We start from the raw sequence: 13,767 nt of genomic DNA, 5'->3' as shown, positions 1-13,767 counted from the left end.
AACCTCCTAATGTACTCCATCTATCAAGTTCTTTCCCACTTACTTTACCTGCCCTTTGCAGATTCTGTGGTCTCTTCACAGTGTACTAATCTATCTATTTTTCATATCCACAGAATGCGGCAAGTCTGCATGCTATAATGAGCATGCAGAAGCCACAATCTGTGGGTATGAAAAATATCAGGCAGGCAGTATCAGTAAAAATACCCAGCATAACGGCTGGCAGTATCACGGCAAAAATGGGTCCCTCCACGATGAATTCAATGTATTTTATGCCTGCTTTGAACAGAAGATCACAGGAGGAGCGTCACTTGTTCCACCAGTCTTAGGTGTGCCGATACCAACGGTTATCGTGGCAGATGTATGCTCGGCCTTCCTGAGAGAAAATCCATCTGCTTCCAAAATTTATTTCAATGATTTCAATGGATGAATTACAAAGAGGTAGTGCACTGCATTGCACTAACTGCAGTATGGCTGACCAGAGATAAATATCTGACAAGCTATCAGAATTTCAAATAATCATTTCCTTTACTCTCTCCTTCAATGGTGTGACCTGAATCTTTGAATAACATAAACATGAATGTGTGCAGGAAAGAACTGCTGTTGCTGGTTTAAATCGAAGATAGACACAAAATGCTGGAGTAACTCAGTGGGACAGGCAACATTTCTGGAGAGAAGGAATGGGTGAAGTTTTGGGTCTTCAGTCTGAAGAAGGGTCAAGACCCAAAACGTCACCCATTCCTTCTCTCCAGAGATGCTGCTTTTCCCGCTGGACTAAGGTACCGAACAAAATTACATAGCAGTCACACAAAAAAAAAAGAACACAAGAAACATGACCCCAACACAAACGTCCATCACAGTGACTCCAAACACCCCTTCACTGTGATGGAGGCAACAAAACTTCCACTCTCTTCCCCACGCCCACGGACAGACATGGCTGGCTGCAACTGATATTAAACACTGAAACTAACTTTGTCCTTATGACATCTCTTTCAACTTTTGTGAATAGATCTTTCATGAAAGGAATTCATCAATGAAGTAGCAACAAAGATTCTGCAGAAAATATGAAAAATGAAAGTAACAACCAAGAACATGGTGGCGGCACGCTGGTGCAGTGGTAGAGTTGCTGCCTTACAGCGCTTGCAGCACCAGAGACCCGGGTTTGAACCTGACTACGGGTGCTGTCGGTACGGAGTTTGTACGTTCTCCCCATGACCTGCATGGGTTTTCTCCGAGATCTTCGGTTTCCTCTCGCACTCCAAAGACGTGCAGGTTTGGAAGTTAATTGGCTTGGTATAAATGTAAATTGTCCCTAGTGTGTGTAGGATGGTGTTAATGTGCGTGGATCGTTGGTCGGTGCGGACCCGGTGGGCCGAAGGGCTTGTTTCCGCACTGTATCTCTAAACTAAACTAAACAAGTGTGATTCATGACAGACATATACAGGTATAGCAATATAATAGCAAAATGTTGGAGTAACCAGGAAGAAGGGTCCTCACCCAATTATCCATTCTCTCGACGGATGCTGCCTGACCTGCTGAGTTATTCTGGCACTTTGTGTTTTGCTCAAGATTCCTGCATCTGCAATTCCTATATCTCCATAGCAATGTATCATTTGTACATTTTAGCTCTCACATTCATTTCAATAAATCTGTTGTGATGTCTTGAGAGGTCGGGAGCTTTTCTCTTGAAGGTTGGGAGGTATGGGTGCCGGAAATGAAGACAGAAAAGTTCTTGTTTTCAAACTTAAATTCCATATATTTAGTCTTTTCCAAAAACAGGTAAACTTAATTGTTTGCAGACAGGTACACAAAACCAAAACAGGTAGTTAAATCAAAACTGTAGCTTGCTGCCTTCTTACAAAGATATAACTCAAACACTGCTTCTCTCCCTCTTTGCTCCAGTCGTTGTCTCTCTTTAAATATATTGCTTCCCTTCCCTTTTAGCTCTTTCACTGAGGCAATCAGCTCATCTGGTTCAGCTGGGCAGCAATCAGTGTCAGCAGCAATCAGCAGCAATCAGTGTCAGCAGCAATCAGTGTCAGCAGGGCAGGCAGCCCTGCTGACTATGGGTTTTGTAGTCTTTTGCTGGCAGCCATGATAGTTTGTAGTCCTTGTTGCATCCACCGGGAGGAAATGTGTCTCCCCTCTATTACTCTACCTCTCATGATATCACACTGTCAATTTACTGTCCAGTATCTGAAAAAATGCCATAGACTCAACTGGATTACAAATGCTTTCTAGATAAATGAACCAGTGACAGTTAACTATTCAGGCTTACATTTGTTATCAGTCCTAGAAGGAATAGTCTGATCTGTATCTTCAAAAGTGGCCAAAGAGTCATTCAGTGGTGTAAAACAAATATACTTGACATTGCGGGTGAGAAAACAATCCAATCTTCCTTGCAATCTCAGAATTTAAACAAATCCATTTTTTCATTTCTTGTCATAAATGGAAGAAATAAAATATAAAATACCTGCTCTGGATTGTATTTCACAAGCACACCAGCACCATGGAATTCTTCTAGAACATCCTTAAGCTTCTTTGTGGAGTCTGAATGGAAAGAAATGTTTTAAATATTTAGATTTTTTTCCAAACTAGGAAAAATCTGATTGATTTGTCTGATTGATTTGGTCGGAGATGGTGGGTTTTCTTAATACTTTATGTTCCAAAGTCCTGGGATCCTTTAGCAAATAAAGTTGAAAGAGCAAATTACTCAACCAAAAATAAAACTGCACCAAACTATGTGAGCATATTTATTGGCATACGCATGAGACCCAAAACATTCATAATAAGACGCAGGCTGCCAGCAAGTGGGCTGACATATATTCAATTCAATACCTGCTGTTATGAAATTGGATATGGAAAACAAATCTCTTGTTGCATCTGGAATGTTTCCCTCCTGTTCAAGTAAATAACTTTTTATAACTATTTTATGTCTGGTTGCTTTTTTTAAAACTACACAATCTATTCTATCTTCCCCACCCAGGAAAGAGTATCCAGGACAATGGTGCTTCAAATATTTTATTGTGCGTTCTGAAGAGTTTCGATGAAAACTCTTCTTGAGTGGTGACTGCCGCTCTTCTTAAAGATGTTTTGAGGGTCATTCTGAAGAAAATACTATCAGTATTTTTTTCAGGTTTAGCTTTATTATTGTTATGTGTACTGACAATGACCATAACAATCAGATAGTCACTGTTAATGGAATGACCCATTGGTAGAAAGCATTGAATTTCATCATTGCTGGCTCGAAGGGCCAAATGGCCTCCTCCTGCACCTATTTTCTATGTTTCCCAACATTTCAATTGTACATACACAACATGGTTTGAGTGTTTTGTTTGATTTGCTATCATTTATGATAATTGTATTTAGTACAATTATCATAAATGATAGCAAATCAAACAAAACACTCAAACCATGCAAATAGAGGTAATAAAAATAGTAAAATCAAAGTAATGGTTCATGAATATTTTTAGGAATGTTAATGCGAGTTCATGTTGTACGTTCAAATCGACTTTTTAACCAATGGATGCCATAAGACAAAATTGAACCATAATATCAGCTAGACTACTGCATGCTGGGAGCCAAGGTGTTATGTTAAGAGCTTAAGGGGGCATTCGGTTTAGGTTTTCATATTGTTATGTATACCAAGGTACAATGAGAAGCTTTGTTTTTGCATGCTTTCCAAACAGATCAGATATACCGCACATCGAAAAAATCAGATCAAACTCAAGTACAAAAGATAGAGCATATGGGAAGATATAGTGCAGAATATATTTCTCAGCATTGGAGCACATTGATTCCATAGACAAGATTTATTTTTCAGAACCAATGGGGAGAAGACAGACTTTAATGGTATCGTCCAAAAGCACACCCCTATAAAAGTGGCCCATGAAGAATGCAACTGGCATTGTACTCTCCCAAAGGAGGCAATGAGCCTTTTCCGCTAACACAACACAGCTACTAGGAAGGGCATGAATAAAATGAGAGTAGCTTCCGCATTCAAAGTTTCACAATTTTTACAGTTCACATCATTCACATTTAATCTTAATGGTTGAACAGATTGGAAACTGCAGAACATGGAACAGCATCTATAATCATTTGCTATTATTATTGAAATCCTTCGCAGTTCTGCTCTGAGGGAGAAAAATATTTTGTTCAACACATGGTCGTTGAAGTTACAAAGGTCATAGATCCTAAAAGCTGATTTAAGACCTACCTACAGATATTGTCTGATGTGAATACATGTTTCCAGCTTTTTGTGCTCATGACAGCTGTGGTATATTTGCTTTTGTATGAATCTTTGCAGAATAGTGAACTTAGATGGCAAAATAAAAGTGAGTTTAGCAGAGATAAGAACACCAATAGTACAGTATTTTAGTCAACATCATAAGAAAATAAGCTTCGACTACCTCATAGATGCTCATCTTTCTGCTAATTTGCAATTATGTGTACCCTGGGCCAACTGTACCAGCCTTTTTCAAAATTACAAACTGTTCTTATTTTTTTCTTCTTCAGAGCCAATGATTAATTCCCCAGAAAATGAAATTGACAGATATAATTATCTAACTCATCAACTAAACACAGTAATGTTGTTTTCAACAAACGTTTTTGTGATTAAATTAAATTCTACCCAGAAAAACAAATGCATTTGGATTTGCAAAATTCTCTTGGCACTGTGAACAAACTTGCATAAAATGGCTTTATAGCCGGAGGTGCACAATTGGAATTGTTGAAGTGTGGAAGAACCTGGAAGAGAAACAAGCAGCCTACTCTTCTGATGATCATTCAGATAACATGATACGATACAACATTATTTATCCCAGGAGGAACATTGGTCTGCCAACAGTCACAAAACACAACAAGCTACATGAACATGAAATTAAAGTTACGAGTGGAAAGTCCAAGGCTGCGGATGTGCAAAGATTGGGGAGGGGGGGGGGGAGGGGAGTCAGTCTACCCCATGACAGAAGAGGAAGGAGTTGTACAGTTTTATAGCCACAGGGAAAAAGGATCTTCTGTGACGTTCTGTGTTGCATCTTGGTGGAACCAGTCTGTTGCTGAAGGTACTCCTCAGGTTGACCAGTGTGTCATGGAGGAGGTGAGCTGTATTGTCCAAGATGCTCTGCAGTTTGAGGAGCATCCTGCCCTCCAAGACCACCTCCCATGAATCCAACTCCACACCCAGGACGGAGCCAACCTTCCTGATGAGTTTGTTGATACTGTTGGCGTCACGGCCTTCGCCCTTCTGCCCCAGCACACGACCGCAAAGAAGATGACACTGGCTACCACTGATTGGTAGAACATCTGCAGCATCTTACTGCAGACCTCAGAAAGTACAATCGGATCTGTCCCTTCTTATACAGTGCCTCAGTGTTCCTGAACCAGTCCAGTTTACTGTCCAGATAAACTCCAAGGTACTTGTACTCCTTGACTCCTGAAGACAGATTTAGACCAAAGGAGAGAGGAACAGGGCTGTTAGTGATCGGCCAAAAATACAGATGGGTTCACCAGCGATGGGTTCACCAGCAATGGGTTCACTAAACATTATACATGTTACTCCCTTTATCATGTATTTGTACACTGAAGCTCGATTATAATCATGTATTGTCTTTCTGCCAACTGGTTAGCACGCAACAAAAGATTATTACTGTACCTCGGTACACGTGACAAAAAACTAAACTCAACTCAAACTCAATGGATGGTCTATTGTTTCAACCAAGCTGACCTCATTAATGTCTGCCACAATAGATTGGCCGTGGATATAACTAATGATATATGGCAGAAGGCAATGCACAAGCAAGCTAGCTTTCCTCTGCCTGGTCCATTCTGCTTCCTATTTGGGATAAAGTTTTATGTAAGCAATGCTCAAGATATGCACCAGTAACACAGGTAACTGGGACTTGCACAGGGAGGCAAGATTGGTCAGCTATCCACTGCTCATTCAAATGACTGCAGACTGGGAAAATCCAATCTGACTCCCAGCGAGTCAAGTAAGAAGGATTCGGACAGGAAAGTGGTGTGTTTTTGTCGAGGTTCACAATGAACTTATTGATTTGGGCACAGACATGACTGGCACACCTACTCCAACTTGCATCTCTCACATTAAACCTTATTCACCATGAATACTGTTTCTGCTATTGCAGTTTTTCTTCTGACCACTAGATGGAGCAATGGACAAAAGGCCATTTTCTGAAAAGATAACACAATAATCCTCCAATTCAAGAGTGTTTATTTGTCATAGACACAGGATATGAACTGGAACAAAGTTCCTACTTCCTGCAGCTTTACAAGCAGAATTTCATGCAACAGCAATAACAATAAATAAAAATTAAGAGAGGCATTGATAGAGTCGAGTTAGAACCTTTTTGCAAGGATGTAAATATCAAATTCTAGAGAGCATGGCGTTAAGGTGAAAAGGAGATTCGCATAGGGCAACATTTTTTTGCGTGCCTAGAATGTGTTGCTGGGCGTGGGGATAGAGGCAGATACATTAGTGCCATTTATGGGACTATTAAATAAGGACATTGATATGCAGAGAATGGAGGGGTGGCAGATTACAGTTAGCCTGTTGGTCTTGGGATTATGTTTGGCACAGACATTGTGGGCCAAAGGGCTTGTTCTATATTTAATGTTTTATATACAATGAATTATCAGTTATTCTCATTAAAATGAACCATGATAGCGCAAAAACCAAAGTACAGACACAGAGTGGGCTCAGTAAAGGAAAGAGCCAGCTCGATTGTGCATGACTTACTACCATGTATTGTTAGTTACATCCATGGGGAGACTATTACAGCAGTTATTAATGGGGTCAAAATAAAAGGATCATTTGTCATTGAAAGACATAATATATCGTGTATCCAGACCTTCTCATGTTTCTCCTCTTCCGATATGGACCCCCTCCCTCCTTGTTTCCTTCAATACTGGTGCAATTTGTAACTCATGAGAGGAGTGAAATTCCCCCATTAATAAACAGTATCCACAATTTCCATGCTGGGAGCCTCAATGGAATTATGAGCCTCCAATTTCCGGTCATTGCTCTTTTTGCTGATAGACAGATATCAATATGGGAAATGATGGGACCAATTAAGGGGTAGATTTCAATGGGAGTCCTGCCAATTGCCCAACGGTTTCTTCTGTGGAAGATCCACAGAAGTTTACTGAATGGAATAAAAGACCTCCAAACCATTTCTTCTCCTCCAGGATGCCCTGCTGAAATTGTGATCAGCAGTTACGAGAAAAGAATGGCAGTATTTCTAACACCTGTGATTTATTATCTCAATAATACAGAGCTGCTTCTCAAAAATAAAAGCAGTACTTAAAGTTCGGGCTTTTTGTTTTAGAAAGAAAAACAATTCTTCTTCTCAAGTTATTGGATTATTGAAGCAAACATCATCAGTTATCTCAGTGGTGTCAAATCTAAGAGTGTGAGGAATTTATTTGCGTAGGTGAACTGGCAAACTTCTTGCAACAGTTATCAACAACAAATCATGTTTAGCTATCCTTTTACCCCTTTCTTAATTATTTCTTGCAACTTAATGTGCAATTATATCAATTTTCACAATCTTGTTGAAGAAATCAACTAATGAAACAATTTAAGAATGCTCTGCCTACCAAAATAATAGCAGGGAAAACATTTGAAATATTTCAAAGAGAAAGCAGCTTAGAGTAGAAAATTGAAAATCCCTCTCAGTATGCCACTTTTAAATGCTCACTGGCAAAAATATCTTTAAAGTTCTTAGTGACTGTAAAATATGCAATGCTCTTTTATTGTGTCTTTATGTTCATAATAAAGTCAGGATTCACAATGTGCAATGGGTAAAATGTTAAATAATGAAAAAAACATGTATTAAAAAAATATTTTCTGATGTTGTGTAGAATATCAGAACAGCTGTTGCCAACTGTTTACACTTTAAGTTGGCATTGGAATTGCTTTGCAACACCCTTCCATTAATGTAGAAAGTCAAGCATGAACAAAGAATATGGTTATGATTCAACCTTTCTTCAGACAATAGCTGCTCTGGTGTTTAGGGAGCTACATTCTGGTTTTGCTTTATTGATCCAGAATACTGCAGCAACAGGAGAGCTATTAATCATCATTACTTTGGTCTTTAAACCAAATACCATGGCTTCCTCAGGGTGAGAATTATTGAACTTATTTGAAAACAATACCCAAATCTAATTTGTTGTGTAAACAGAAATAGCCACAATAATGTGGATTTATTTTATTGTCAGTTTTTATTAGCCCAGAATTTACAAGTAAATAATGGGATAAACCATTCATGGAGTTATTAATGCGTGAATAGTGTGGTGAGGAAGAGATACTCCGAAAGATGCAGTTGACGCAAATCACATTTCACCATCAGCCTAATACCAGGTTCAACAATTTGCCGAAATCACTCACATTTCCCAAAGATCAAAGAGATAGACAGTGGTAGCAAAGAGGCCTGAGCTACGTCTGTCATTTTCTTGGCCACATGGAAGAGCCTTTATTCCAAGCCTCTTCAAGCATGGGAAGTTTACAACCCAATGGTAGAAACATTCAGTTTTCCAATTTCAGGTAACCTGCATCCACTGGATTTTCCTCCCACATGCACTCCCCCATCCACCTAATTTTTGTCTCACTTCATTCACCTATCTTCCCCCTCCATTATCTGGTTCCATCTGACCACCATCCATTCACCAACTGGTTCCATCTATCACCTACAACATCTGTCCCATCACAACCTCCCCACACCAAGTCCCATCTGCCCAATCTCTTTTAGCCATCTGGTTTCATCAATCACCTACTTGTCTTTATCCCACCACCCTCTACTCATACTGCCATATACTGGGAACCTTTCTGCTTCCACTCAGACTCGATGCAATGTCTTGACCCAAAACTTCAACATGGATCTTTTGGCTTCACCGATGCTGCATGACCCCCTGAGGTCTGTTTATTTATTTCATTTTGCTGCATTTGTCCTGCTACAGCTGGATATACTTGTTGCAGCGAGGATTGTATTGAACTATGTGAAGATGCTCTTAATAATATCACTTTATTTTGCAAAGCCAGTTCCTTCTAACCCTGAAAGGTTAAAAATTAAAACAATACTTGTTTTTGCTTAAATATTGAAGACTGTTTTGAGGTTTTTAATAATTTGAAGTATGCATTTTAAAAATAAGAAAAATATTTCTCTTTATTTTTCCTCCTGATCCAATCATTATTTTCCTCTCATATTTCCTTAATACGAGTTTAACTCACCCTATGCTCCTTCTTACATTCTTCCTTTACATGAACTAATTAATTAATCCTACATGACCTGCATTCTCTCCAGGTCTCCATCCTTTCTTCCAAACCCCCTTCCCACAGCTCCGCCCCCTTTCTCTGTGTCTCAAACCAGTTTCAATCTTAATTTTTCCCAGTTTGATGAAAGATCAATTTCAGATGTTACATTTCTTTCCACAGGCTTTACTTGAAATGCTCAGTATTTCCCATATTTTCCGCTTTTATTTCAGGATCACATTTCTGTTATCAACTCAGTCCTGCAGCACCATTTTTGTTTCAAATTGAAGGTTGAGCAAATGAATTTAAAAAATGAATCACAACAAAATATATCACTATAACAAATTCTGGATGCCCAAGTAATCTTGTAATATGAAAACAACTTACCTGCAGTCATGTGAAACAATACTGATATAATTCCTAATTTTCACTTAGTTTTACACATATTTTAAATTATGAAATATGTTTGCTTATTATAATGAGCACTGAGAGCCTGGACTCATGACCAAACAAATAGATAGTAATTCTGTTTTTCCACTGAGGGAGATTTCACAGATCCTATCTTCCTGTTTCCCCATGATTATATTGGTATTCAGTATTGAAACAATGAAAACAAATCCACATTAAATTGAGGGGCATTCAACTATTTAAATTTCAGCCAGTCATTTCATTCAGCAAATGAACCAACAAACACAAGGAGAATCAAACGAGGACAAGACATTCACAGTGAATGTGGAGCAATAGGATCTAGAAGTACAAGTACACCGTTTCCAGAACATGGCATTATAGATGGATAGCGTGGCAAAGGAGGCTTCCGGAATGTTAAACTTCACCTGTCAGGGAACCAAGTACAAAAGATTGGACATGACGTCACATTTGTACAAGTCATTGGTGAGGCTGCAACTGGAGTATTGTGGACAGTTTCAGTCACCCTGCTACTGGAAGAATGCCATTTAGCTGGAAAGATTACAGAGAAGATTTATGAGGATGCAACCAGGACTCAAGATCCGGAGCTACAGGGAGAGGTTGGGCAGGCTCAGACATTATTCCTCAAGACACGGCAGACTGAGGGGTGATCTTGTGAATGCGTACAAAATCATGAGGGAATAGATATGGTGAAATCACTGTCTTTTACCCAGAGTAGGGAAATCAATTGGAGAGTGTTGATTTAAGGTGAGAGGGGAAAGATTTGACAGGAAACTGTGAGATCCAAGTTCACAAAGGGGGGGGTATATGAAACAAGCTGCCAGATGAAATAGTTGAAGTTGGTACAATAGCAACATTTGAAAGGACATTTACATAGGTACACAGATAGGAAAGGTATAGAGAGATATGGGCCAAACAGAGGCAAATGAGACAAGCTTGGTTGGGCCACCTTGGCCTGCATGAATGAGTTAGGCCAAAAGGCCTGTTTCCATGCTGCATGATTCTATGACTCTAAACACAGGCATCCGAAATTAACTGACAGATGCCGATGTTGTCATCTTTCTACTCTGTTACTGAAGCCCAGTAATAGAGCCCAGTTTGGCAGGGAGCCACCAGCGTGACAGGTCAGGTGAGGTTTGGGATTGGAGATCCTAAATTATCTAAATTTAGGTTCATTCCTCTGAATTTGAAATCAAAGAAATTCGTTTTTCTTATCTGTTTTGTTTCATAAATTGAATTGTGTTTTTACATTGTTATTACTTTTTCAATATTTAATTTACTTCACTGCTAAAAATTATGACATTTCTAATTTGAAAGCTGGAAAACTCCAATGCAAACTTTGACAGAAGACAAAGCTCCACACTCAAGCTTTGCCTTCTGATAAAGCCTGTCAGGGCATTCGGGGACCAGTGTCTGCAAGATTCATCACCCACAGCTCTCTTGCTGTTAAAACCATGCCAGGGAAAAGAGGACAAGTGCAATTGGTTATCACAACAGATTCTGTGTAAGGGGTGTCAAAGACAATTCTGGTCATAGCCCAGGTCCTACATGACCTGGCCCAAGAGTAGTACTACTTACCGTGGTTGTTTTTAAATTTGTTTTGGATGCACTGAGTGTGTTATGCTTCAAGTTTGCAAGATATTGCATAATTCAAGTCCTCTGTGTCTGTGCATTTGCATATTATTCACTGTGGGGTGCTACATCCAACATTTCTATTGTAGTGTGGTGCTGAGAAAAAGATAGACTTATTGCGTCAAGATGTAAAATTATTCATGAAATTAGCAATTGAAGATTAATAATATCATTACACAAGTGAATTAAGGGGCAGAACCAAAGCACCTGATCATGATATTAAAAAAATAAGTAGAAATCTGAAGCCCAGACTGCACACTTTCAAAGTAAGGAACTTTATATCCAGTGCATTCTCAATTTTTGCAGTCTCATTATCCACACTTTTGATTACCTGCCAGAGCCTTTGCAAAAGTTGAGATTTTGGTCCACAAGCCAATTGATATTTTGAATATGGACTTGGCATCCATTATTATAATGGGTGATTGAAGTCTCATTGTATTTTCTCTAGCCAAAGTTTAATGGATAATACATAATATTTAACCACATGAGTACTAGATATAAACAATCTCACACATCAATATTACCAAAACCACAACTGAAGAAGATAAATGATTTAATAGCAACTGAAACCAAGTTAAGATAACTAAAAAGGCAATACGGGGAGAAAAGATGAGGTACGAGGGTAAACTAGCCAATAATATAAAGGAGGATAGTAAAAGCTTTTTTAGGTATGTGAAGAGGAAAAAAATAGTCAAGGCAAATGTGGGTCCCTTGAAGAAAGAAGCCGGGGAATTTATTATGGGGAACAAGGAAATGGCAGAACAGTTGAACCGGTACTTTGGATCTGTCTTCACTGAGGTGGATACAAACAATCTCCCAGATGTTCTAGTGGCCAGAGATCCTAGGGTGACAGAGGAACTGGAGGAAATCCACATTAGGCAGGAAAAAGTTTTGGGTAGACTGATGGGACTCAAGGCTGATAAATCCCCAGGGCCTGATGGTCTGCATCCCAGGGTGCTTAAGGAGGTGGCTCTAGAAATTGTGGACGCATTAGTGATTATTTTCCAATGTTCTATAGATTCCGGGTCAGTTCCTGTGGATTGGAGGGTAGCTAATGTTATCCCACTTTTCAAGAAAGGAGGGAGAGAGAAAATGGGAAATTATAGACCAGTTAGTCTGACATCAGTGGTGGGGAAGATGCTGGAGTCAATTATAAAAGACGAAATTGCGGAGCATTTGGATCGCAGTAACAGGATCGTTCCGAGTCAGCATGGATTTACGAAGGGGAAATCGTGCTTGACTAATCTACTGGAATTTTTTGAGGATGTAACTAGGAAAATTGACAGGGGAGAGCCGGTAGATGTGGTGTACCTCGACTTTCAGAAAGCCTTCGACAAGGTCCCACATAGGAGATTGGTGGGCAAAATTAGAGCACATGGTATTGGAGGTAGGGTACTGACATGGATAGAAAGTTGGTTGACAGACAGAAAGCAAGGAGTGGGGATAAATGGGTCCCTTTCACAATGGCAGGCAGTGACTAGTGGGGTACCGCAAGGCTTGGTGTTGGGACCACAGCTATTTACAATATACATTAATGACTTAGATGAAGGGATTAAAAGTAACATTAGCAAATTTGCGGATGACACAAAGCTGGGTGACAGTGTGAACTGTGAGGAGGATGCGATAAGGTTGCAGGGTGACTTGGACAGGTTGTGTGAGTGGGCAGATGCAATGGCAGATGCAGTTTAATGTGGATAAATGTGAGGTTATCCACTTTGGTGGAAAGAACAGGAAGGCAGATTATTATCTGAATGGTGTCAAGTTAGGAAATGGGCAAATACAAAGAGATCTGGGTGCCCTTGTTCATCAGTCACAAAGTTAGCATGCAGGTACAGCAGGCAGTGAAGAAACATAATGGCATGTTTGCCTTTATGACAAGAGGAGTTGAGTATAGGAGCAAAGAGGTCCTTCTGCAGTTGTACAGGGCCCTAGTGAGACCGCACCTGGAGTACTGTGTGCAGTTTTGGTCTCCAAATTTGAGGAAGGACATTCTTGCTATTGAGGGAGTGCAGCGTAGGTTCACTAGGTTAATTCCCGGAATGGCGGGACTGTCGTATGTTGAAAGACTGGAGCGACTAGGCTTGTATACGCTGGAATTTAGAAGGATGAGAGCGGATCTTATTGAAACATATAAGATTATTAATGGACTGGACACGCAGGAAACATGTTCCCAATGTTGGGGGAGTCCAGAACCAGGGGCCACAGTTTAAGAATAAGGGGTAGGCCATTTAGAATGGAGATGAGGAAAAACTTTTTCAGTCAGAGAGTTGTAAATCTGTGGAATTCTCTGCCTCAGAAGGCAATAGACAATAGACAATAGACAATAGGTGCAGGAGTAGGCCATTCAGCCCTTCGAGCCAGCACCGCCATTCAATGCGATCATGGCTGATCACTATCAATCAGTACCCCGTTCCTGCCTTCTCCCCATACCCCCTCACTCCGCTATC

General features: G+C 39.9%; 1 protein-coding gene across 2 annotated transcripts in view; it reads right to left on the bottom strand.

Moving 5' to 3' along the window:
- Nucleotides 1-13,767, bottom strand: part of dgkb (diacylglycerol kinase, beta) — a 506,131-nt gene that overhangs the window by 383,926 nt on the left and 108,438 nt on the right. For both annotated transcript variants that reach the window (XM_078421953.1, XM_078421946.1), the window contains exon 3: nucleotides 2,471-2,547. In XM_078421953.1, coding sequence (XP_078278079.1) covers nucleotides 2,471-2,547 — 77 coding nt within the window. The remainder of the gene's footprint in view (nucleotides 1-2,470; nucleotides 2,548-13,767) is intronic.

This window comes from Rhinoraja longicauda, chromosome 2, assembly GCF_053455715.1.
Source record: "Rhinoraja longicauda isolate Sanriku21f chromosome 2, sRhiLon1.1, whole genome shotgun sequence".
Classification (NCBI taxonomy): domain Eukaryota; kingdom Metazoa; phylum Chordata; class Chondrichthyes; order Rajiformes; family Arhynchobatidae; genus Rhinoraja; species Rhinoraja longicauda.
This window is presented reverse-complemented; position numbering and strand designations above follow the sequence as displayed.